Genomic DNA, 26831 nt, shown 5'->3' with positions numbered 1-26831 from the left:
AAAAGATTTCCAGTGCTACTTAAGCTAAACAAAACCAGACCAACTCAGGCAAAATGACATTCAAGCCCATGTGAGATAGGCTTGGTGTGAACATAAACAGGGCACAGGTGCCAGGTACGTTGTATGCCTCAAGATCATCTGATCCAAAATGCACTTAAGAAATTATTAACTGTTCACTTACATTAGACCATAATTCATCTATGTCCATCATGGATCAGAGATTATCTTCAAAGATTCTCCTACAGCTAACTTGAGTAGAGTTATTAAGGGTAGGGTATTCCTATTAGGGAGTGAGGGGGCAGAACGTGGCTCACAAAGATTAAATAAAACTGATGATGTTTATTACAGTAAATTAAACAGGGACAGAGCATGGGTTGAGGCACTGTCCCAAAATGTGCAATTTTGAAACATTAGCAAGCTCTAATGTCAATCAACATTGTCTCAGACAATGCTGCAGCATATTTTGGGGTTAGGGCAGGCCAGTTCTTGTGCAGGGGAAAGGCATGGGTTACGTGACATGAGCTGTGCTGAGCCACTTATTTATTATTTATTCTTGGGGGCAGAGATCAAGGCCCAGTCCTTTTTGTTTACTAAGACAGCTGTCACGATGAAAACCTGCCATCTTTAAAGAAGTTTGGCCATTTTAAAAAACATTAACTCTTTTTGTTCTCATGCTGACAAGCCTACACAGGAAAGTATCAGCCCACTGAAGGGAAAGTGGGTTTCCTTGAACCATTGCATTGTATTTTATTTATTGTAACTTTATTTATTGCTGCCCCACTGCATGCCTTTGAAACAGTGCCACTGTTATAAACCTGTCCCAGGTAGCAAGCACCTGGATCTGTAGAATACTTGCTATCACAGTCCTTGTTCATCTATTCACAGACCTTCAAATTAGTGGCACAGAGGGCTAACAATTTTTTCATGCCAAATTCAGATTGGGGTGGACAGATTTCCTATCAGTAAAGTCTGCTGAGAAGAATCTCCATGCCAGAAGCAGGACATACCCTGGACATCATCAACACGTAACACATATCCCCTCTCTGGGATACACTGCACCATGGGACAGAATCATGTTACACGTGCAGACAATTTTGTGACAACCCAAAAATGCCAGACTCATCATCATGTGCTATCTTTCTTCTGCTCACAGCAAGAATGTGGATTACTTCACAGCCTTGGCCTCAGTGACATCCTACTGCAAGGAATGTGATCAAACAGGCACTTTAGAGAGATTTGCAACTTCTAAGTCAGATGTTGTCCCCCACCTACTGAACAGCAGATTTTTTTCAACTGAATGAACCAATACATTTGGCATCTTTGAGCAATGGGCATAAGTAAAATCACTCTCATCTATTTTTGAGACCACTGAAAGAAATCCTTGATAGGACCAGACCTCTTTATGGCAGGATCATGGTCAAGATCATGATCTTATTGGTAGAATTTTCTTCAAAAATATTCTTCAGAGTAGTATGTATATGCTCACTTCTGAGAAAGGAGAGATAAAGGTAGTAAAAAAACTGGAGGAGAGGGAACAGATTAATTAAAGACACCAATGATAGGCATTTTTATTCTAATATCAAATCTAATATCAAATATTTTTGTATCTAATATGAATGATATTATCATAAGCTTACAGATATCTCCATCTAATTGTAAATCAAAGTCATGTTAAACAAGGATATATACACAAGATGGAATTATAAGCACCCTGAGAGGAATAACTTCTGTCCTACTCCTTTGGACCACCAATACTGAAACCCACTGAATTTGACCTTAGGCCATGAAGATCTAATGACAGCTGAAGTGTGTCAGTGTTTCTCACCCATCCCTTCCTACAGTGCTGATGCCTTATCCCCGTGCAAAAGTAGTTTCCTAGCCAATTAAGCTCAACCCTTAAAACGAATCCATTTCCTGAAGGTGAACAGGAGCAGCTCAGATATCTCACCTTGAAGTGTTCAGTTTCACAGGTGGCATTTTCACCAATATGTGAGTCACACTCCTCACGCACATTGGCAAATTCAATCCCATCTGAGCAGTATTGCTTCTCCAGCTGGCTGCGGCAGCACTGCACCTGAGTCATGCTGACAAAAGGATGGAAGCAATGGAGAAGAATGTCACACATAGGTCAAGAACCAACAATGCAAGTTTTGGCAACTAGCACTTATACTAGTCTTGTGGCAAGTGGACACACATTTTAGTCATAAAGTAAAAATATTCTCTAGGAGTAGACAGGATGTCGAGGTGAGATGCTTTATAGTTCAACTGCCTGTCTACCTTGCAGTCTGTCCTAACAATTTTACTGAGCAAATCGGTAACATCAACAGGGATCATGGTGTCCAGTACCTGTATTCTTGCATGTTTTGTGAAGGCTGGTGTGTGGGAAAAAATCCGCGGAGGCTTAAAGGACGACACGCAGTCACCAATATGGTTAAAGTGAAGTCGTTTATTAACAGTGGACACTCGCTTTATATAGAGCCTTTGTTTATATAACGATATCTTGCAGGTGGCTATATCTTGGACACAAATTCTGTTCTCACAGATCTTCTGCTGGCTACCTCATTATCCTGTTATTTCTTCTTTTCTACTGCCAGTTCCCTTATCTTTTTCCCATAGCTCATCTTTCAGTAACCTTGCAACTGGGTCTCAAGGCCCTTAGTTTACTCTAGCTAAAACTAAAGAGTCAGGATTGCTCACATGTCTGTTTTCTTCCAGACAGTTTCCCAACACTGGTGGCCAAAGAGGGGATGCTGAGAACCATAACTGGTGCTCAGGCTGATGAAAGGGAGAAGTCATTACAAGAATTTACAGAATCCAACTATTCATCCCTACCCCCTGCTGCCTCTTGCCCAAACAAAGGAGGTACAGCATGCTGAAGGCAGCTCAGAGGGTTGCTCTGTGGGACAACTCAAGATACGGGGAAAAGTGAAGATGCCAAGGAAAGCCATAGTGAGAAGGAGTGTATTGCAAGCAAAAGGTGAAGAAAAACAAGGGAGAAAAGAGTATTAGAGGGCAGGAAGATGTGCAGAAGAGACAGAACGAAAATCTCCAGGAAACTCAGCTTTGTTAGTTCCACTGGTCATAAAGTCATTCAATTTTATCTCAGTCTCAGCAAACAAATTTAAAACGCCTAGGGAAAAAAAATCTGTGTGGGGAGGCTCTCAACTTCTCTGTTCCTGTTGCTACAGCCACCCAAATGCAAAGCCCATTGAAGGAGATACCTTCCCTCTCTCCACTTAGTTTTTACGTGTAACTCTGCTTTGTTGGGGAGCACTTGGGTTGGAGCTTACAGCTTTTCTGCTGTTCTCTCCTGTAATTGACACTGGTAAATGGAGGAAAAAATGAAAGAAGACTACACATACAAGGATATACTCATATCCATGTGTTTTGTGACAACACACTGAGAAAAGTGCTAGTTGAGTTGCTAAGGAGAAATGAAACTATCCCAAAGGGAATCCAAACCAATAAAATTCTACCTGTAGTACAACATGGGCACCTAAAAAGGCATACTCTGGAATGTTAGATCTCTACAAGAAATCCACAGAAAATCCCTGTAATGGCACTTTATATATCCATGAGCATGGAAGATGTTATACATCTTAGAAACCAACAACACTGAATGCATTCTCTTTGCTGTTAACAATATTAAATTTTTTTCCCTCAATTCTAATTGTTTGAACTGATGAGTAAAATCTTTCCAAGGGCTACCTAGAAATACATAAAATTATGTGAAGATATTCAGAAAACCAATACCCTCTAGTCTTAAAAAGCCTTTTCTTTACACTGTTGGAAATGTAGGAATTACAAGAAAGAGGGGTGGGTTAGCTGCACCACTGAACTCCAGTTTTCTCCTATTGTCCTATAATAAGAGGATTCCCATGCATCACCTCTGGAGGAGCTTCCCTGCTCACAATGACCACAGGACAAGCTTTTAGCTCCGAGGTAGCACGGTCTAACTCATCTATAAGGTCAGGACAGCCAGTCCACAATACTAAAAGTAGAGGTGCTGGGCTCACATTCTGCATCTCTGTGCATACTAGTGAGATGAAGTTGTCAAGCTACATTCCTGAAGATTCCTAATTTGTATTTATTGGGTTTTGTAATGATCTGATTGTGCAGTTCTTACTTGCACAAAAACATCTATGAGATTTCAATGCATAAGAACAAAATCCAGAATTAGTTCATGAATAAAGTATTCAAAAATAGACCCTAAATGCAGAGCTAGAACTTAAGCCCAGGACAGTAACTTCATTTGGCAGAATATTTTAAGTTTCTGATATTTGATGAAGTTACAGTTTGGAAGAGCATGTAGCTTTTTTGTTGCTAAATTCCCTCTGAAGCAGAATTTCCATTCCCTGCCCAACTCTGGGGTGGTCTGACTCTGAAGCCTTTGGAAGACTGTAAAACCAGAACTCCAAGCCCAAGTGTGGGAGCTGAGACCTTCCAGCTTCTTTAGTCCTTCAAGTCCTGTTGAGGAGTTAGATATGTTAGTCACAGACAAATAAACAAACAAACAAAAGAAGTCTTTCAGTAGATCTGTTTGATTTCCAGTGGGGCTTTTTTTTTTTTTTTTTTTTTTTTTTAATTCAAATACAAATCATCTCTTTGAAATGTCTGACGAACTGGCAATTTCAACCAAAACAAAAAAGTGTCTTAAAATGTTTCCCACAGCTGTATTCATAAGTCATGTGGCCCACCCCAACTGTAATAAGGAATTAAACATCAAGCAAATACTAGATTAAAATACCATTCTCAGAATGACAACAACAAAATCACATTTCATTGCCCAAATCCTACAGTGAAGCAAACACTGGTAGCAAACACTGCTTAGGACTGCAAACACTTACATGGCCATAACAGAGGAAGAAATCCTTGAAAAATGGCAGAAAAATATGATAGAACAATCTGTAGAGTACTGGTCCTCTGGCTGTGACTTAGCCAGCCCCAGCTGAGCATCCTTTTCCCTTTACATATCAGCCCACGTATCGACAGTCACTGGAAGGTCCCACCTCCAGCTCCTTAGACTCCAATACTTCTGAGATGAAGGTTAGTCCTCCCTGTCTTTGCTAGGTCTCTCTCTGGCTTAGATCCTAACAAAATACATACCCACTTTCTACTTGACAGCAAGGTAAAGGAGACATCCCTCCTACCTAATAGGACATCTAGGTTTGTCTCCTTATTGCTTGTTTTTTTGGTTTGTTTTTTTTTTCATCATTCCTAATAATTAAAAAAGCCAATGACTACTTCTTCCTTATATACCACCTTCTGATTTTCAGTTGAAACTTCAGTTGAACTTTGTTGAAATAAACAGGTAATCACTATATGGCTGAAATCTTGAACCACTAAATATGGAATCTCTAGGAGCATAAGGCCTCGTAACTGACATTCACTCAGGAAATTTCAAGTAAAATCATGCATCTCTGAAAGATGAGTTTTATTCATGGATCACTAGTGAACAGAAATAACTCACAAACTCAAAAAATATTTGTTGCAGATGCTGATCTAAAATTAAAGTTATTTCACTGCTATGCAGTTTCACCATAAGTCAAGAAAATACGGTTTATATTCTCACTTTTACTTTCTATTAAAATTTAACCAATATGTTACTGATTTTCATGGAATAAATTTCCAGACAAAAATCTACATGCCCATTTACCTCCACAAATCTTTCACATATGTTGGTTTTCTTCCTTTTCACATATACTGTTCTCCTTCCCTTTTACATACACTATTCCCCTTCCCAAGGGGTACACTCGTAACCACCACAGATTCAAAAATATCTGTTTTTCCTTTAATTTCTTTCCATAAAAGGCATTAAAATTTAAGTTTGCTCTGAAAACAATGTCCCTGTTGTCAGCCTAATTTCACTGCTCTCTTCCTCTCTCCTCCTACTTACCAGTCCATCTTTAAACTACGTCTGTGTTATTCACATGCATAGCAAAAGGTCTTGGACAAGAAATATTAAAATTAATATTTAATTATTCCAGAATTATTTTGCAAAAGCAAGCTGGGTCTTTCACCCTTAGTCCTCTCAGTTTGCAGTTTCACATGAAAGAGAAATGAACTTAGGAAAATTAAGAGCAAGATCTAGTACTGTGAGTGACACAATATGACGAAGGAAAATAACAGAGTGCCTCAAAAATGAAAATACCTACATTTGATCATGTGTTATAAATTAGCAAAGGACTCAAGTAAAAATAACTGATTCAGCAAGCCTTGAAATTAATTAACTGCAATCCGCAAGAAACTCTGTAGATCATATAATAAGAGTAAAATAACATTGGTATTAAATATTAAAAAGAGAAGCATTACTGATAAAATTGTGTCAGAGGAGGACTGAGTTTCACATCATTCACAAAGTGAGCAAGTTATCCTAAACGAGTGGCCATAAACCCCTGACAACTTTACAGAGTGTTCTTCTATCCCTCTGTGAAGCCAAAAATCTCAGTGATTGTGAAGCACTCTTAGCAAGCTACGAAGAAGAGATAATAATTAATAAATACAGCTTCTCCAAAAATTACTTTACACAGCTTTTTTGGACATAAAACTGTCACAACTATGATGTCAAGAAAAATCTCAGGCTCCTACAGACTTACAATGACATAAATCAATAAACATCCATCAGCAGTTAAGCATCTGGTGCCTATCACTCCAAACACTCCTGTCTTATTACTTCCTTGTGTTCCTGCTTGAATCCCTATCCAAGTGCTGCCACTGATCTCTGCTTGGGAACGTGGATTGCCTTTTATTTCTGCTTTTGCAAAAGTATCTAGCAGAGTGTTCTGTAGCTGCTTCTTTCATATATTTTTGCAACACTTATAATGTAGCTCCAAAAAAGACTTTACACAGTGCTAAAGGCATGTAATTCTCATATGGAGATAGCCTGCTTCTAACCCAGCTATTAAATTCACTTGCTAAGAGTCCTGGACAGGGGAAATGCTTCATTGTGAAAGGAGAAAGATTTATTGGGCAGGTTGAGTTCCAAAATTAAATGGCAGCTGTTTCCAGCTGCTCTGAGTTTAACCACATCACAAGAAAAATGATGAATGAGCAAAAAGCTTCTGACAGCCAAAGATATAATTCATTTAAACCCCATACTCAGATTTTCTGAGTCATGAAGACACAGAGAAAAATAATGTCATTTTCCAGAGTGATAATACAATGAGGTCTACACATTTGTGGGATAAGCAACTACACTAAGAGACTGCAGATATGCCTGACATTAAGCCAGGAGCTTTGTTTTCAACTTAAATGTAACTGAGGAACACTACCCAGACAAGATCTTACCAACTCCTGGGAACTTCAGACAAGAGGGCTGGCTCACCTGTGGTGTAGGGCAAGAAAGTGAGCACATCTGCAGTTTGAACTATACCATATTCAGCAAGTGATGCTCACAGAGACAGCAAGACTCTCAAGAACCACAGGAGACTTTTGGGGAGGGATCCTGAAAAGAAGCTAGAACCCAGAACTTTCAGCTTCTTGCTTCTTTCTAGGATGCACGACAGATACAAGAATGTCTGTGCTTGTGTAGAAACCCTTCTGGATTACTATGAATGTGTTTTAAATGTTTGGAAAAGGGTCAAGGGGGTGCAATTCTAATTCAGTAAGGCAGACTGTTCCTCGCACAAGAAAAAGAAAAGCAGAAGATACTCCAGCACTGGTCTTGCCTTGAAGAAAGGGCTGAATCTGAGACAATGCTAGGTTATTACTATTCTAAGCAGAGGACTCATATGCAGCATGTAAATTCTTTCCAAGTGTGTTGGGGGAAGTATATCCAATCTGTTCTGTGCTGCACAGTCTTTGCAAAGTAACTGCACAAAATCATTTCACTTCAGTAACTTCATCAAATCTGCTCACTAGACAATATATTTTCCCCTTGTATTCAACTGCTAAACTTTCAGACCCAAACCAAAATGCGCGGCTCCATATGGCATGAAGTAATGTGAGTTTGCACACCCAAGAGGCCACATTTTTTTTAGAGCACTCTAAAGCAGATGATCTACACTGTCCAACACTGTACTGAACTAGAGAGTCAAAAGATCCCATCTGGTGTTTAATCAACCCCATAGGAGATCAGTATCTGTCCCCCAGCAGCTGCCATTGCATGTAGGTGGCTAAACAGGAAGCAAGTTCTTTTGAAAACCTGAAACCCAGGAAGCATCCTGTGCCATATTCTCTTCTGCCTTAACCTGGCTTTGCTCACATCTCTGTAAAGTAGGAATAAATGCACAAAATCAAGTGTCATCACCCTCAGATGGTTGTAAAAGGAATCATGATTCCTCACTGCTCATTCTGTCTCCAGTTGAAACAGCAATTGGGAGTAGAGTTTGCTCCTTTTGTGTCTGAAATGGCATCAGAAAGTGATTTTCTGTAGCCCTCAAATATATGCTGTCATAACTGGAGTAAAATAATATTTCCATTAGAGAAAGCAGTGAAAGGTGCCAGTTTTACTTAGTAATTTTTAGACTGAAGCCAAAGATTAGGGGGAGCTATGTTTATTTATTGGATAGTCATGAATAAATGCAACTAAACTGCATTCATCCACTGACTTGCTGTCAGTAAGTGCTCACATCTTAAACAGAATGTGTGCCTCTACCTATTTCTGATTTACCATTACATCACTATAATTTTCTTAATTACTTACTTATCAGTATATGAAAAAGCCAGATGAAGTATTAATAAGCTTTTTTCCCAGTTCCTATGAAGTCCTGAAGACTCTCTAAAATGGCAATCTTTAAAAGGCTAAATTGCACTTACATCAGAATTATAACCCACATTAATCAAATAATCACTAAGTCATCAAGATTCTTGGTCCCAGATTGTTCACTAAATTGGTTTCCTGTTTTTGCTGGCTCTGTTTTGTCTGTAACTCTTCTGACTCTTCAAGTATTTCCTAAATTGAGATTTAAGTCCTATCTGTCAATTCTTCTGCGTAAGGAACAGTTTTTAATGCCAATATAGCTGCAAAAATCAGAAAACATGGACAAACTTGCCTGCAAGACACATTCTTTCCGTAATAAAGATCAATCCAACATTTCTACAATTACCAAGGTTAAATCACTTTGCAATCCATTTGAAAAGATAGAGGGAAGCAATGTAATGTGTTTTAAATTTGAAATCCTCTGTGAAATTTGCCCTTCAAACTACCAGTCACAAATTCTTAGCTCCACAAATTATATGGAACAAGTGAGTCTAACAGGTAAAACAACACCATCACTGACATTAAAAAAGATTCAGTATTACCCAAATATACTGTGCAAGTAATTTTAACACTTCATTACTTCATTTGTTAGGTTACATAATAGGAATTAGTATCCTGCTAAATGTCAATACAATTTAAAAATCTGTTAACTAAAGGCTACTATTTTCTACAGTCAAATGCATTTAACAGAAGTTGGGCAACCAAGAACTGCAGGGCAATTATCTGTGCCACAGCACAGTTTTAAAAGGTTATCTTATACACATACATACATCTGTATGCATTCAGTCCCTACATTTCTAATGTACAGGGTCTGTTGCGTTTCTTGATAAAAAATTTCCAAGAGTTTGGGCCATCACTGGGCTAGGTTCACAGTCAGCATAAACTGAAGAAGTTTTGCTGAAAGTGCAGCCACAGTGAGATGTATTTATTGTAGGCAGAGGAGTCCAAGCCCTGTGAGTACAGTGGAAAAACTTCTGACTCAGACACAGTGCATGGCAAACAGATCAGAACTGGGTGACTCTACACTAGACCAACAGCAAAAAATGTAAGAAACTTAATGGAAGAAAAGTAGATACTCAGTAGGTGCTCTCAAAAGGCTGGATTTAAGAGCTGGTTGCTTCATCTTCTAAATCAGCTTTTGTACCTGCCATTCCCATGGTTTGACATGAAAATATAAATTATAGCATAATGTATATTACATAGCCATATACCTGCATTCTCTGGACTCCGATATTAATGGCAGAGAAGTACATATTCTGTTTTTATTTGCCCATTCAATACCCTTGTCACAGCATTCTTCCACTGAAAGATCTGCAGAAATGAGAGAAGAAAGAAAATCACAATGTATTTAATACAACCTTAGCAAATCGCAATGCATCTGAAGTTAAAAATATATAGATATAAAGTGAAATAAAAGAAAATAAAAGAAAGCAGAAGGGGAAGGAGAAAAGTGAGGAGAGGAGAGGAGAGGAGAGGAGAGGAGAGGAGAGGAGAGGAGAGGAGAGGAGAGGAGAGGAGAGGAGAGGAGAGGAGAGGAGAGGAGAGGAGAGGAGAGGAGAGGAAGAGGAAGGGGAAGGGGAAGGGGAAGGGGAAGGGGAAGGGGAAGGGGAAGGGGAAGGGAAGGGGAAGGAAAAGGGGAAGGGGAAGGGGAAGGGAAAGGGGAAGGGGAAGGGAAAGGAAAAGGGGAAGGGGAAGGGGAAGGGGAAGGGGAAGGGGAAGGGGAAGGGGAAGGGGAAGGGGAAGGGGAAGGGGAAGGGGAAGGGGAAGGGGAAGGGGAAGGGGAAGGGGAAGGGGAAGGGGAAGGGAAAGGGAAAGGGAAAGGGAAAGGGGAAGGGGAAGGGGAAGGGGAAGGGGAAGGGGAAGGGGAAGGGAAAGGGAAAGGGAAAGGGGAAGGGGAAGGGGAAGGGGAAGGGAAAGGGAAAGGGAAAGGGAAAGGGGAAGGGAAAGGGGAAGGGGAAGGGGAAGGGGAAGGGGAAGGGGAAGGGAAAGGGAAAGGGAAAGGGAAAGGGAAAGGGGAAGGGGAAGAGGAAGTAGGGAAAGGGGAAGAGGAAGTAGGGGAAGAGGAAGTAGGGGAAGGGGAAGGGAAATTGGTCAGCTTGTTTTCATCTCCCCAGTCTACCCACAGATTAGTGCACCAATCCAAAAGGCAGCCATGGCCAAATGAAGCATCCATCAGCACCCTGCAATCAGCCCAAGCACACATGGAGCATTCCTTCCTCCATAGAGCGAACTGCAGTTTCCCTTAAACTTCCACATAAAGATATGGCCCAGGGACTGGTACTCCATTAGAAAGTTTAGATAGATAAAATCCTGCACAATAAAAGGATCTGTTGGATTGTACTCCATTACTATCAAAAGTGGTAGCAACAATAAGTGACCTTTTAAAATCCTGAAGAATACAGGATAAATCAAATAAATGCCTGATATGAAAGACAGATTAATATAATAACAAGTAAATTTGCAGAATTATTTTCCAGATGTGGTTATCCAATTTTTCTGTTATTTCTGTTTTAAATTATGTCTTTAAATGCAAAAGTATTTTACAGAGAAACAGAAAGGTTTATGGTATTTTGGTCACTTAACATATCGAATAAAACTTAATACAGGCACCAACTGCTATCAACACTAAAACTTATTTGTGCAGAGTAGGATTTTTCCCAGAGTCTGTGATTTAATAAAACTAAATACTGTTAAGGAACTGACAAGCACAAAAGGTTTGCTTTATACTTCAAGTGCAAAAGTTCACTACACAGCAGGTGTATCAGAACTTGGAATAAAACATGAGTCACATTTTCCTACTAATTATCTTGAAATACAAACAATGAACAGCTCCTTGTATAACAAATACACAACCTGTATAAAAAATTAATTAAAAAATCTTATTATTAAGGGAGACAACTTTCTAATGCTTTCTGTTTTGTTTTGTTTTTTTTACCGTGGCCTGACAGGCTGCACAGGAGTGCTGAACGAGTCTGATGGCCTGATGTCATTGCCATAATCTTTGATAGGTCATGGTGAATATGAGAAATTTCTAAATAATGGAAGAGAAAAATATCCCTCTGCCTTCTGGAAGAAAAAAAGAGGAGAACTGGGAAACTGCAGGCTGGTCAACCTCTTATCACTGTCTGGGAAGGTAATGGTTTAAATGATCCCAGAAACAATGTCAAAAAACATGAAGGATAAGAAGGTGGATCAGGACAAGTCAGACTGGCTTCATGAAATGGATGCTTCTCCAGCCCCACAGCCTTCTACAATGAGCTGGCTAGCCTGGTGGATGAGGGGAGAGCAGTGGATGTTCACCTCAGTAGCAGTAAGGCTCCTGACACTGTCTCCCATAAGACACTCATAGACAAGCTGTGTGTGGAGGTTGGGTAAGGGGACAAGGAAGGGGACTGAAAACTGGTGGAATGGTGAGGCCCAGAGGGATGTTGATCAGTGGCACAAAGTCCAATTGGATGCAAGGCACTAGTGGTGTACCTCAGGAGACAATATGGGTTCCAATGCTGTTTCGCATCTTCATTAATGACCTGACCTCAACAAGTTCACCAATGACAGAAAAATGGGATGAGTGGCTGATGCACCAGCTTGTGCTGCCATCCAGAGGGATGTATCAACGTGCTGAAGAAATGTGCAGTGAGGAACCTCATGAAGTTCAGCAAAGGGAAATGCAAAGTTCTGCATCTGGGGAGGAATAAGCCCTATCCACCAGTACACACGGGAGGGGTTATCATCTGGAAAACAGTTCTGGAGAGAAGGACCTGAGTGGTGGACACCAAGTTGATCATGAGCCAGCAATGCACCTTTGCAGCAGAGAAGACCAACACTATCTTAGGCCGCATTCGAGCACTGGCAGCAGGTTGAGGGAAGTTTTGATCCTTCCCCTCTGCTCAGCACTGATGAAAACATACTTGGAATGATGTGTCCAGTCCTGGATTCCCCAGTTCAAGAAAGATATGGACTTACTGGAGTGAGTCTAGTGCAGGACAACCAAAATCATTTATACACAGGAGTATGCTTCATATGAGAGGAGACTGAGAGAGCTGGGACTGTTTAGCCTGGAGAAAAGAAGACTAAGGGGGTGATGTGATTGATGTTTATAAATACCAGGTGGGAGGAGAAATGACAAGGTAGCCAGACTCATCTCAGTGGTGTCCACTGACAGCAAAAAGAGGCAACTGACACAACTTATACCCTAGGAAGTTCCATCTGAACAGAAGAAAACACTGTTCAAAGATTGCATGATCTCAAAAGGTCCCTTCCAACCTAAACAATTCTGTGAGATTCTTTGACTGATTACTTAACGAAAAATAAATAAGACCCTTTCATCTGTAGGTCTCCGTGCTACACAAAGAAAGGCACATCTCATTTACTCCTTTTTGGTGGCAAATCTGAAGTAGAAAAGGATGAAAATACTTATCCAGATCACACAGCACGCTGGTGGCAGACTAGGGAGTGCACACCAGGCCATTCCCAGATTCTCTCCACTGGATCATAAAATGTCTCACATGATTTTCTCATTCTCAGTTTTGCTCCAAGTGCCTCTAAAGGGAGCAAAATCCAGTAAGCAACAGCATTACAGTCAAGACTGCCCACCTTCACAAACAGCTCCCTGCTGTCTAGTAAGGGCAGGCATCTGTTACCTGTGGCACTCCCTGTATCAGTTACCAAGCATCTTTCCTCAGGTGTCCCTGATGTATGGGGGTTGCAGCCTCCATCTCTCCACAAATCCACATCCTAACCTGTTGCTGTTATGAAACAGCCACAAACATTTTTTTAACCTGCTCGTGATCACACTTTGGGATACATCATAGAGTTTACAAGAGTACCTCAACTGGCAGATCTGCATACATGGGAAAGTAAAAAGCAGTTAAAGGCAAGTCAAGAAAATAAGCACCTCCACTAACTCAGTTGTTTTCAGGGAACACATATATTCCCAATTAGTGATTATAATCCAGCAATTCAAAGCAAAAAGGAAAGATTTAAATGAGATTTTAGGACGCATCAGTTATCTTAAGGTAGCTCTTCTTAAGTTAGTTATCAATTCCACAGTGCGAAGCTCTGGAGGGCTCATCATAATTCTGGCTATCCCTCTTCATGAAGGATTATATCAAAATGGAAAATGTGTAAAGAAAAGCTAGGAGGATGGCCAGGGGAATCAAAGCCCTATTATACAAAGAAAAGCTAAAAGAAACAGACCGTTTTAAGCCTAGATAAGTAAAGCTTGTGGAAGCATCCAGTTTATGTGAACAAGTATTGCAGCAGTAAAAATAATCAGAATTATGGAATAAATAAACCAAACATTTTTTATTAAGAAAATCATTACACTTAAAAATGGAACCACGTCAGTTTATAACAGAGCTGTGTACTCTATGACCCAGGTCACTCTTCTAGTCTTACTTGCATACCCCAAATAATGGTCAAAATTCTCTCATTATGAAGTCAAAGCAGTATTTCTCTTTAATTCCTCAGTGTGTCCAGAATTCATGCCAGAGCCTGAAAGCTAATTGAAGTTTATAATGCTACAGAGAAAATCAGTCTTGTAAATAAAGAACTGCCTGTGGTGAAAGACATGAAGTTGTGCCTGATCTCTTATTTGGGAATAGGGACCCTGTCTGCTGCTCTGTCTGCCAGTGTGCTGCTAACAAACACTATATGCATCCCATTTCATAAAATGTGTTACAAATAAAGTATTTTCAGTGCTGTTGTCTGCAATTAATCTTAACCATGTTGAAAAATGATACACATTTAACTGAAGTGCAGAGCTGGCTGCAGGTTTTTGCAAAGCTTTGTACAACCGGATCTTTGGCCAAGTTCCTCCCCAGAAGGACAATCCCTGGCTCTGGACACCAGTTGGTCCCTCCCAGCTCTGGCAACACACCTCTTCTCCAACCAAATAACTCAAGAATACAAAGCAGGCCAAGCTAAGCAAAATCATCTGTAGGACTGCATCCAGATGAAGAAGGATTTCTAATAGTTTGCTGAGGGAGAACTGTGGTTCAAGCTCATTTTTTTGATGACATCACAATTCATATCCTCCAAAGATCCTGCCAAAAATCTCTTGAGAATACAGGGAAGTGAAAAACAAGCAGTAAAAAAAGGACTCCACCCCTCAAGACCTTTCTTTTAAAACATAACAATAAAACAGTGAAAAACATTTTCTCCAGTTTCCTTTTAAAAATGGTCATTCATTGGCAAATCTCTTTACTCTTTCAAACCCTCAGAAAGTATGTGTCTCCCACTTTGGTGTCAACTCCTGCTTTCACTGGAGTTAATTCTCACTATTTTGGCATCAGGAGTTATCAATGAGTATTTAGAAACAGGACAGACTTGTTGTCTCATAACTAACTGTATTTTTCTAGTGTAGTGGCTTAAACTCTACATGTGCTTATCCATGTGGCTGCCTGTTGGAAATCTCTTGGCAAGGAGTTCACACTGAGATGTTTTGTGCCTCCCCACACCCTCTTCCAACAGCACTGGGGAGGGGGGGCAGGGCCTTTCCTCAGTTTCTCACAACTAGAATTTCACAATGCAGGGTATCTGAAAGGAAGAAGTAGTGGAAAGCAGATGGTAGAAGCTGCTCTGGTTACAACATCTCCAAGAATCTCACCTACTGTGAAGAAAAGTGATGATTCATTTGCCTCTGAATGTGATCATGTGTCTTTTCCTGAAAGTGATGGGCTCATGGCACCCCCCAGGGCTGGAGTGCCAAGGATGGTAAAAGAAGAATTACAGTCCTGTCCTTCTGAACCTGGTACCACTTGCAACTGCTTTGCCAAGTGCAGAAAGTTTCATACAAATCAGCCAGGGAAATCTCAGGCATCTGAGAGACAAAACACTTTTGGGATGTCTGATGATATTGGCTATGTTCAGCCTTTTATTTGGAGAGAGAAACCCTACAAGAAAGTTGTAACAGGCAATAATATACTGTCTGGTCCATTTTTTAAGCTTGTGAAGCAATTTTTCAACTTTTTGATATCACAAAACAGAAAAAAATTAAGACAAACCGTAGATCTTTTAAGATGGTAGCATTTTCACTTCCTTTTCACTCAGACACAGTGATTTCACATGCTACCCGACTAATTGAGAAAATCCAAGTCTACTTTGGATAAAATCAAATGCAGCTTCATCCCTATCTTGTCCCTGTAAAAGGGTATGTGCAGCAGAGCATCCAAATGAAGTTGAATTCTGGTAGTATGACAGGACACCCGTCCTGATATTACGTGCTACATATGGCATTCTGAAAGAGATTTCAGGAGTCTCTGGAAGAGGACAGTAGAAAGACAGCTGGAACTCAGATCTCTAATTTTACAAAAGCTGTCATGAAGACCTATGAGATAAGATGCAATTAAAGGTCACACAAATGAAAACATTTTGTGCACGCCATGCATTCATGTGCTAGCTATGAACTCTGCTTACACTGATAAAATATGTACAAGCATATGGTTGATTTAAAAAAAGGTGGTTTTGCTAATCTTAACAGGATTGCAATACTGCGTGGGAGTTCAAAGCAAGAAATGTGGTTAAAATCTGTATAACCTTAGACTTTTATGATGTCATAATTGCTTATTCAGCTGCTACAGTGAATATTTTCTGCAAAAGAAAGATAAGCTAAAGAATGTTGCCTAAAAGCATGATTCCTGGAATGAGAAACCCTGGATTGTTTCTTGGAATTGTGCAAAAACCAAGCAGAAGTAAAAAGGACTGGATAATTTTCATGGCAGTAGCATTACAGCTAGATCAGAAAGGGTCAGATTATTTTAGTAACAATTTACAAGAGCAGGTTTTCCATACAGCTGCTAATGTTGGAAAAAAACATACACAGCCCAGGATTAAATAGCTGTTCATTACTCAGTGCTGATCTATGGAACAGTTATAAAGATGATGATAATCTCAAACCAAAGCTACACCTGAATCTAGGTGGGCTAATCAAGCTAGTGCTAGCAAAGCTTTCCAGCTCTTCAGTGGTGTCATATCACTAGGTGATGTGATTGTCAAATTCACTGACTTCACAGCCCACATAACCAGGGGTGGTTTGGCACGGATCTGGAACTGAGTCCAAGCCAAGGGGTCAAAATCACCATCTTCCTAATCTGTTTTCAATCTTTCAAGCACATTAACTGACTGAGTTTGTAAAATACGGTGCAGATTTTGCTCTTCATTTACCCTCTAAGACTGTGGAATATCAGAAAACAGAACATGAATATCACCCCTCAACATATGCAGATACAAGGCAGCAGATGGACCCTGTGAAAGCTCAGCACTAGTCCAACAAGTCTCAGTAACAGTACGTCATCCAGAATTTTTGGAACTCATGCTTACAACAGATATGCTTTGGTTTAGGTTTCCAGTAAGAGAAATACTTTCAGCTCTCACAGCATACCTTTCTGACGAAACTTTCCTTGTCCTGTCAAGACAACTGTCTTACTAATGATGCTCATCCATCTGTCAGCTGAAAGCTACCCAACTCTACAGATGGAAGTTGACCCTCAAGATGACAGATTAGCCATCCATGTTATTCAGAGTCACATTCTTTGTCTTCCATCTCCCCTTCCCATCTGTCCTCCTGACACAAAACCAGAGCAACTGAGCTCATTGGCCAAGGCTCCCCTGTGCTATGGGTTCAGGACAGACAAAGTGTGCTCAGCCTGAGCTGCCAAACCAACTCTTCCTGAAACAAGGACACCTGGCTGATACTGGGTGGACAAGCCAGCTGCCTTTGTAGCAGGGACAGCAGTCAAATGCTGGCAGCTGGGATCTGTAGTCTTGGTTTTTTTGGCCATCTGTACAACAAACAACTGTAGAGAGGCTGTTTCTGGCAATACAAACACATTCTGGCTGGCCACTTGAGGCACCTAGACCCAGAGACCTGTTTAGACAGGAGGGAAGCCAGCTGACTTCAAAGGTCCATCTGGTAACAGACTGATGTTATAATAAGTACAGCCTTGTTACATCCTGATCTTGTGCATAAAACCAGGGATTAGGCACACAGAGTGGACGAAAGGGTGAAGGAGATCTCAAACTCAGAAAGACATACAATAGAAAATCCGGCTTCATGATTCCCCATAACAAATGCTTTAAATTAGAAGTAATAGAGAAATGGCAGAAAACATTACCATTCTCCATCTGAGACAACGTGAGGATTTGGTGGATCTTTTCAGCCTGGAGTAGGAATGAAGATGCCCCTCCACCATTTCATATGCAGAGAAAGAAGTAAAGCGTATAGGAGCTTTTTCTGAAGAGATACTCTCTTTTACCTCAAGACCATATATCAAATATGCCAATATACTGCTGGGGTATGAGGAACAGACACAGCAGAGCTGTGGCATTAGTCACTTTTGGACAGTAATCTATTCTTAGTCCTTTCACGAGGTTGTTCTTACAGAACAAGGTTTCAGAGGTTCAGTTAAGGTATACACCAGCTTGAGCTCTGTAACAAATACACAAAACCTGGAGCCAAGATGCTCTCTCTTGTAATCCCCACAACAGCAGAAGCCAGGAGGCAGTCTCCAATGCATATGTTGCATCCTGCAAGGCTGGGTTCATCACCAATCGTGCCTCTCCAGCATTCCTCCAGTGCGCTATCACAGTGATGCTTCTCTCTCCCCAGTGTGAAGGTCATACTGGATCTTTATGGACTGAGAGTCTATCACTCCCAGTTCATGTGCTGCTAAGAAATACAATATCCTCCCTAAACAGGCTTAAAGGGTTTGAACCTCCACCTTCAGATGAATTCAGGGCAGCTGAAATCATTGAAGAAGAAACCCAGTAAGGAATAAAGTAGCAGCACTCTGAAGGAAATGTCTGGTACATTAGTGTGTTTTGTGGTTGGTTTTAAAACAGCCAACATTTTACTGGAAATTTTCTTAGGTCTGGAGAACACTCATTTATGGGGAATGTGGCTCTGGTAGCACCAGCAGTGGCCATCACACAATGAGAGGGATTTTTCAGATATGGCCAAACCTCATTTTATGAGGTGTCTGTTTGCAGTTAATAAAAGAAGCTCTTAAAATCCTTCCTGGCTGTAACTGGTGATGAGGTGGCTGCTGTGTTTGGTGATAGGGACAGGCCTAAGGGAGCTAATGGCCTATTACAATATGCCTCATTTTCCCTGCTTGGAAAAGTTAAGTGTTTTACTGTATTTTTGTCCTGGTTTTGTTGTGTTTTGGTTTTTTATTTTTATTTTGTCTAAGTTCTAATGAAAAGAAAACAAAACAAAACACCAAAACAACTTTCAAAACAGGTACATGGCTACTGAAAAATTAGAAGGCTCCAACTATTGCAGGAAATACTGTAAGGCATCCTATATATATATACACATGTATCAAAATTCCACAGAAGACAGGGATATAGGAGCCCTCAAGAGATTACCTTGCCCCACCCACTACAGTTAGGCAGAACTAACAAAATCTGACCAGTTCTAGGCAAATTTCTATTTAGTTGTTCTTAATGATATAAAGTGAGGCTCCTTCCACAACCTCTCTAGGCAACTTGCTCTTGTGCTTCAGTGCTCCTAATAACAGCAAATTTTTAATGCTCTTTTTTTCACTGCCTGCTCAAAAAACCCATTTAAACCTACTCTTTTGCTGCTCCCTCTTACACACAGGCTCAGCAACCCATCTCTGAAGACTGCTAATTCACGTGGATGCCTTTAAAAATTAAGTGGAATTTTTTCATCATTCTGTATAAGTTATTTTTTGGGCTTCTGTGAAGAGGCTGGAGTTTGAAAGACAGCCAGACTAGAAGACTCAAGGCTGTTCTGACAATTTCTAGAAGACATGATAAAACCGAGATAAATTTAATACTGGAGTCCAGTGAGTCAGCACCATATAAAGAGTTTATTATAAGTCATGGGTGTCTTAGACTTTATATGCTCAAAAGAACATGAAAAAAGAAGGTACATTCAGAGCTCTGATGGGCACAGGTGGTATGAAGAACCCAGCCTCACCAAGATGACATGGGTGGGCCTACAAGAAGGACTGATAACTCGATGAAGAACAGGAACTGCTCTTCCTGACAAACACATGCTAAATTTTGTCTTCCACTCCTCCCTGTATGTAAAAAATCATGCAACTGATGAAATTACTTTACAGGGTGCTGATAGCCTTTTATTTCTGGCACGTTTTCTTTCTCATTTAAGAACAAATTGGTTGGGTTTTTTTGACTTCCCATGTCGAATCTTGAAATGATGTGATTAGAAAGTTTTATATAAAGTGCCACAACTAGTCTATTGCTTCTTCTACTCATTTGTATAAAGGCCATGATCCAAAATGTACTGTGGTAAATTACAGTCTTTAGATAAAGCTTAAAGAGTTTTAGACCAAGTCTAAAAACAGGCATAAATTTAAATTAAAGCAAAAGAAATAGGAAGCATGAAAATATGACAGAGCAGCATGTCAGAGTATCAAGCATATATATGCTGAAGCATTTCTGTATTTTCTCATATGAAATGTTCACAAGGAAACATTTTCACGGTGGGATTTCTTTGTTTTCATCTGACCAGGAAATCAGCAAGAATAACTACACTTTTATATACTGCTAAAGTGACACTTATCTGCTGTGTACACATATTTATTGCTGAGTAAATAAAAAAAAGATGGACAAGGGTAAAAGATTCTGATATTCTACTACTCTCATGTTTAAAGAACAGTATGGAAACACTATATAGAGGGGATCAAATCTATAGCACAATGGGACAAGGTTCAAGTAACTAATGAACACTGATGAAACTTCTGATTTCACAGCAGGGAGAAAATAAAGACGCCTTTTTTAATAATAATAATTTAGCAATTATCAAGGAAGGATTTTCTTTTGTAGAAAACATTACTAAAACTCTTTCATGAGACTTTCCTCCTTACTGAAATTATGCATACCAAGTTGTAAATTGATATGTAGCTCGTCAAGACTTTCTGCCTAAGTACTGATATTAGAAGTACTCAGTACTCTGAGCTTGGAATTTATTTGGTGAGAACAGCTTCAAAGCTGGAATACTGTGGTATTATAAATGGACATACTGGTACTAGCATTTGTACAGTATATCCTTCTCATACTTAGTAAAACCTAGGAAATATCCTAAAAAACCCACTGGAATATACCAGCTGAAGATTTTTTTTTAATATTACTTTCTTTATTACTATGTTTAAGGCCTCGATCCAGATTTTGACAGTCGTAGACTCAAAAGTGTCTGCCTTCAGCAAGAAACATCCCACATGCTTGTACAGCATGTTTGTGGGTGCTCCTGTAATCCAGAAAATATTGTAGTTCCTGTACTTGTGTGGTAATCACCTGAAACTCCATAAAAAATGCCTATTATATTTATTTGAATGAGAATTTTAAATAAATTTGATTAACTGAAAAAAAAATTGAAGGAGAGTTCCTGAGAATCAAGAAATTCTGTTTCAGATCCATCAGCACAGACTTGAAATCAAATGGTCAGTTTCTCTAAAACTTTTAAGAAACCTAATGTAGACTACATTAAATACAAAGCAGAGACTAAATAGTCATGAGAGCTGGTGGAAAAAAAGTGCTACTGGTTTAAAAAAAGGAAAGGCAAGAAGCCTTATTAGCTGCCTTAGCCAACAGAGCACCAGTGTATTCAAGAAAACATTAGTACTGGACATTCTTCTTTAGACCTGTTGCATCCTTTTGATGAAAGATTAATTTAAACAGAGCTTGACATTGATTATTTCAGCAGGAGACAAATCATCACCCAGCCTGGTCAGCAGGCAGGTTACTGTCACAATTTTCCCCTTACTGTACAAAATCTCCCTGTCACTGCAAATTACCCAGAGCATCACCTTTGTAGATACAACTTCTTCACTTACCTGACATTACTCTGAGTGTTTCTAAACTGATTTTTACTCACAAAATATTACGGGTAGTTATTCCTTACATTCTCCCAGAGCTCTTCACTGATCTTTACTGAACCCTCCCCTCCATCATAGTCTTTCAGCCTCTTGTGCCCACTTTCACTCTGTTTTCTTGCTACTGACAACTCCCTCACTGTCGTTTTTGTGGAAAACTCTTCTATTCTTTCCTACCCTTCAGTCTTCTAATCTTCTGCCTCCACTGCCACATTTTATCTTGGTGCAACGTTACCAACTCTCGTAGTTCAATCATATCTGATGACTTTACTGAAATCTGTTGGCCTACTTCCTTCTATCAAATCTACACATAAATACAAATGCCCAACTTTTCCTGAGTACTTTAAAAAACTTTTGCCTATTCCGGCTAAAATGTTCTGCTAATTTTGTTATTTCTTAACTTTACTAATTTTTGTTATTCCCTGTCACTGTCAACCATCATTTTTGATACTTTTTTCACAAAATCTTCTGTTCATTTATCTCTTCCATATGAAAGCACTCTATGCTACAATTAAAATTCTTGCCTGTGCCCTGATATTTTTGGGGGGGGGATTTCAGCTCTCTCTTTCTTGACCTTCTCTGTCTCACCCCCTTTTATTTTCTACAGATACTTTTCTACTTTTAGTAAAACCTTGTTCTCTGTTTATTGAATTGATTTTGCCACCTATGTCTTTAGATCTATCCATAATTCACAAAACCAAACTTATATTCTTTTATGGTCCCAGGTAGCTCTCTTTTCTGTCAGTTCCCAGAGGTCTAAGACTCATCTTTGATTTCAGAAAATGCTAATAAAAGTACTGTAGAACAAGTTGGTCTTAACACAGCTATTTATTAAAAACACATGTAATGTTGGTATGAAACTTGCAGAATGGACTAACGTGCAACAATAAATAAATAACTTGAAAATACATTGACCTGCTATCAGATAATGCTTGAAATACAGAACAGTATAAATATACTGCAGTAACTTGATAAGCTAGTTTATGGATTTTCATCTTGGATTTCACTAACATGTCTGCTTTCAATTACACAGATGAAAAACAAGAGTTTAACATCTTGCACTTCCCTGATTGGAATAAAATTTCATGTCTGAAAATGGACTATTAAAAAACTGAAAACTAATCTAGAATCAGCACTCATATTTTAGAGCTGCAGTTTTTGACAATATAGGATTTTGAGGGAGTTTTTATCTATGATAGTGGGAAAGAATACATAGATTTAGCCTTTTATAAGTCCTGCCTCCACCCATATACTTCTTATAAATGTACTGCTATAAAAGCACACATAAAAATCATGATCTTAAAATAAAGCTTCATTCCACAAAGTCAGTGGAACAGTTTTTTTTATTACTATAAGCCTGCCCTGAAAAGACATGTTTCCAGATGTTTAGTGAGTTAAATGGTCTGTACCTATAGTACCAAGACATGCCAAAGTCACAGCTAGAGAGAGGATGAACTATTCATACACTGATTGGACATAATAATGCCAATAATTAATCTTTTCCAGTACATGGTAGTTTACATCATAACAAAAGAAAAAAAGAAAAAAAATAGTCATAAAAAATTTAAGATTTACAATAAACTGAAGTTGAATTATAAAATCTACAAGGTTTATAAGACCTATACTTCTGCAAAGAATGATGTGTGTATCTATCACACTGGTCAGCTCCAGTGAAAGCAGTCCTGTTTTTTTCAGAACACAGACTTCAGTTAATACATACTGATGATTTGATGATTCCTAAGTAAGGAGAAGCAATGAAGAAAACTGAGGGTAACAAGCTTAGGAGGAAGCTGTATTTCAGAAATATGCTTCCTAGTAACTTGTCAGCAGTATTTCTAAAGCACTTAGGAGCTCCTCTCTTTACCCCAAGCCCCTTTTTACTAGTCATACAGAGGAACACAGGCTTTCCCCCCAAAGAGCCTGCACTTAAACACCGTGATCTCACAAGGTAATCATTTCATTTGCCTGCAAACACAGATGGCCATCGGAAATAATGCAGGACAGACCTTTCTTACAGTAGTTATATTTACTAATAATTATTAAATTATTAATTACAATTAGTCGTAATTACTTCACCTGACCAGTCTACTCTTCAAAAGGTAGTGTCCTAAGCAAGGATCACCCTCAGCTTGTAGACACCTAAACCTAATTTTATCCAATGTCCTGTTTGCATAATACCAAGGATGTAGAAATTCCGGGTGAAATTAAGATCATGGATCTTTATTGGAGAATTAAAAAAAAAAAAACAGCAAACCCACCATATACCTTTATTGAGAAATTTGGCTATATTTTGTGTTAACTAAAAAATTGAACTAATAAATTAGTGTGAACTAAAACTTGAACTTATACCTCTAATTAGTTACCATTCTTCTAAAAAGTAGTCCAGTAATCAGGGTTAAATGTAACTACTATAACAAAATTAAATTATTTACTGCTTTATAGTAATATCAAATGCTTAAACCTACAAAGTCCACTCACTGTGACACATCCAACACCCTGTTGTCTGAGAGAAAGTGGGAGCTATATTGGGATACTGACACTAAATGTTGCTTTTCTAACCTTCTTTATTCTGTTCTTCCTTCTTTAAAAGGAGTGGCTAACATTTCTCTATCAAAAGCAAATATTTTAAAGGATATTTGCGACAAGTGCTTTGCTTTATGAAAATCTAGGAGACAAAATACTGTGACAGTCACAAATAATTTCCTTCACTGGCTTTTGTCTGCCATTGCTAGGGCCAGGCCAGAGGTCATGCCTTTGTAAACGTTTGCCTAGAGTATAGTACAATCAAACCTCAACTCTGAATACCCCTCTTGGGGTCACCCTGATAGAAAAAGTCACTTATCTGTTAGCTATGATAAATTCATTATCAACGTATGAAAAGTAGTTTCTTTGTCTCATCTTACCAGAGTATTTGTGGTGGATTCCTACTCCTCCGAATTAAACCAAAATAATAGCCACTTTTTATACAGTATTGAGAGAACAGAAGGGGAAACGCACAGCACGGAATGAGAGCCATGGCCCGCATCCAGATCTCAGCTTTCAAACACGACCACATCGCCCAGTATCATTCATAAATGCTTCACGTTTTGTCTTCAAAAAACCTGCATTCCTTCCTTTGCTCCACCATGCTTCCTGCTCCACTGAGATTTCCAGTAACTGCTGATAACTTTTCCCATTTGGAAAGGGGAGCATCATTTGGTCCCCAGACGATCAGATCTGACACCCCTCCTGACCACCGGTTTTGGGACACATCATCTTCCCAGTCGCCAGTCGCCATTCGCGGTAGAGGGGCGGACGGTCGCGGCAACAGCCCTGACATGTCGCGACTCCTGACATCCCGGGCTGCCAAAGCCCCGGGGCCGCCCCCGGGGAGCCCGGACGGCCCCTATCTCCTCCAGCAGCTCCGGGGGTCACCCAGCCCCAGGGGCGGATGAGCCGGGTGGGGAGCGAAGCCCGACCCCGCGATGGAGCAACTCACCGACTCCCAGCGGCAAAGTCCGTCCCGGGGGAGAGCCTCTTATCGATCCCCTGGAGCTGAGCGAACCTGCCCGGGTGCCAGCGGCCCCAGGAGGGTGGGGGGTAGCGGGAGCCGGTGGGAGCCGCGGAGGAGCCGGTGCACGCCACGCCTTTCTCCTCACTTGAACGTGGCAGCGGCGCTTTAAAGCCTGCCCGGGACGTCCAGGGGCACGGGGAAGGGGGGGAAACCAGGGGAAATCCTGTCGTCCCGCTGCCCCATCCCCCGTGGGTCCCGGCTCGCCGCCGGGGGCCGGAGGGGAGCGGGTACCGCCGGGGCAGCCAGACCCGGGCGGTCGGGAAGCGCTTGGCCGCCGGCAACCTCCCGGGCGGTCGGGACTGGGCCGGCTCCCCGCAGCCCTCCGGAGCACCCGGGACCCCTCGGGAGCGCCCGCCCCGGGGGAGCTGGCGGAGGCGACGGAGGAGAGCGCGGCGCGGCTTGGCGTGGAGCCGCGGACCCCCGCCCGCCTGCTGATGGTCTCGGATCGCCCCGGTACCGCTCCTCGCACTTACCTTGGCCGCGGAGGGAAGGCAGAAGCGCCAGGAGCAAGAGCAGCCGCAGCGGCCGAGCCCCGCCGAGGTTGTCCATCGGCCGCCCGCAGCTCCCCGCCGGCGGGAGCGCTCGCACCGAGCGGGGGCTTGGCTCTCTTGGCTCTCCTGCAGCGTCCAGCGGGCTCCCCCCTTTTCACTCGCTGCTGCTGTTGCTGCTCCTGATGTTATCCCAGCCGCCTGAGACCGGTTGTAAAAGTGCTTGCAGGAACCCCCCACTCGGTGGGCTTTACAAAGATTTAATTCACTGCCTACCCGGTTAATTATACAGCCTGCAAGTGCTAAGCAGAACAGAGCCGCCACCGCAGCTTGGAGGCAAAGAGACCCTGTTGCTTCTGATACCCCTACCCCTTTCCTCGCCACCCCCACAGGAGCTGTAAAACAGACTCCCTTCAGCTCGGAAAACTTCACAGATACTCAGCGTGAACCCAGGGCCGGCCTGACGGATTCTGTGAAGGAGAAAGGCAGCGGCTTCTCTCGGTGCCAAGTAGGAGAAAGCCACAAACAAAGGCAAAGCAAAGGAAAACAAAACAAAAGAAACCACCTAGCAGAGAAGGAAAGGTTTAACCTCTGGAGGGCAGATTTTTTTCTGCCCTCATTCGTGGTCTTGCCGTGGATTTTACACCAACAGAACTTTTGTCAGGAAAAAGGATTTTTAAAAGGAGAGATATTCTACAGTCTTTCAGTAAAATTCACGGGAGGGGGGGGGAGAAAAATCCCTTCTTTCCTCTTTCTTCTCCTCTTAAAAAGTCAGGATGAGAATTTCACCCAAATGAAGTAGTTAGCTCTGCTCTGTCTCTCCCCTCCTCCCCCCCTTTTTTTTCTCGTTTTTTTTTTTCTTTCTTCCCCAACCCTCCTTATCTTATTTAAACAGGAACACAAACACTGATAGTGGCCAAAGGAAGAGCTAAGGGTTGAAAGCACCCAGTTGGCTATGCTGTTGACCAAGATCTTTTAAGATAATGCGAGGGATAGTATTTGCAGGCAAATGTGCATGGAAACAAATTAAGAGTTCATCACCCCTCTACACTTTGCCCTCGGTTTTACTCAGAAAAAACAGCTGGAAGTTAGTTTGTGTTTACTTGTTGTTCCACATGGACTCTGATTGGACTGTTCCTCTTGTAACTACTTTATAACTCAGCTTTTTTAATATCTGTCCCCAAAACGTCCAACTGGAAAAAGTATTTAGAGCAGTAAGAGTCGACAGT

The 26831-nt window shown here is 40.8% G+C and overlaps 1 protein-coding gene across 2 annotated transcripts in view; it reads right to left on the bottom strand.

The window, feature by feature from the left end:
* Nucleotides 1–26443, bottom strand: part of FBLN1 (fibulin 1) — an 81742-nt gene extending 55299 nt beyond the window's left edge. Inside the window, exons 1-3 of one of the 2 annotated variants that reach the window (XM_071733299.1) lie at nt 25588–26443; nt 9913–10012; nt 1949–2084 (exon numbers count right to left, since the gene is read on the bottom strand). In XM_071733299.1, coding sequence (XP_071589400.1) covers nt 1949–2084; nt 9913–10012; nt 25588–25663 — 312 coding nt within the window. In that variant the 5' untranslated portion in view covers nt 25664–26443. The remainder of the gene's footprint in view (nt 1–1948; nt 2085–9912; nt 10013–25587) is intronic. The other variant, XM_071733300.1, reaches the window with a different exon arrangement.
* Between the last annotated feature and the right edge of the window lie 388 nt (nt 26444–26831).

The sequence above is a fragment of the Heliangelus exortis genome, chromosome 1, assembly GCF_036169615.1.
Source record: "Heliangelus exortis chromosome 1, bHelExo1.hap1, whole genome shotgun sequence".
NCBI lineage: Eukaryota > Metazoa > Chordata > Aves > Apodiformes > Trochilidae > Heliangelus > Heliangelus exortis.
The sequence above is the reverse complement of the archived record's forward strand: the minus strand, read 5'-3'. Positions and strand labels throughout refer to the sequence as shown.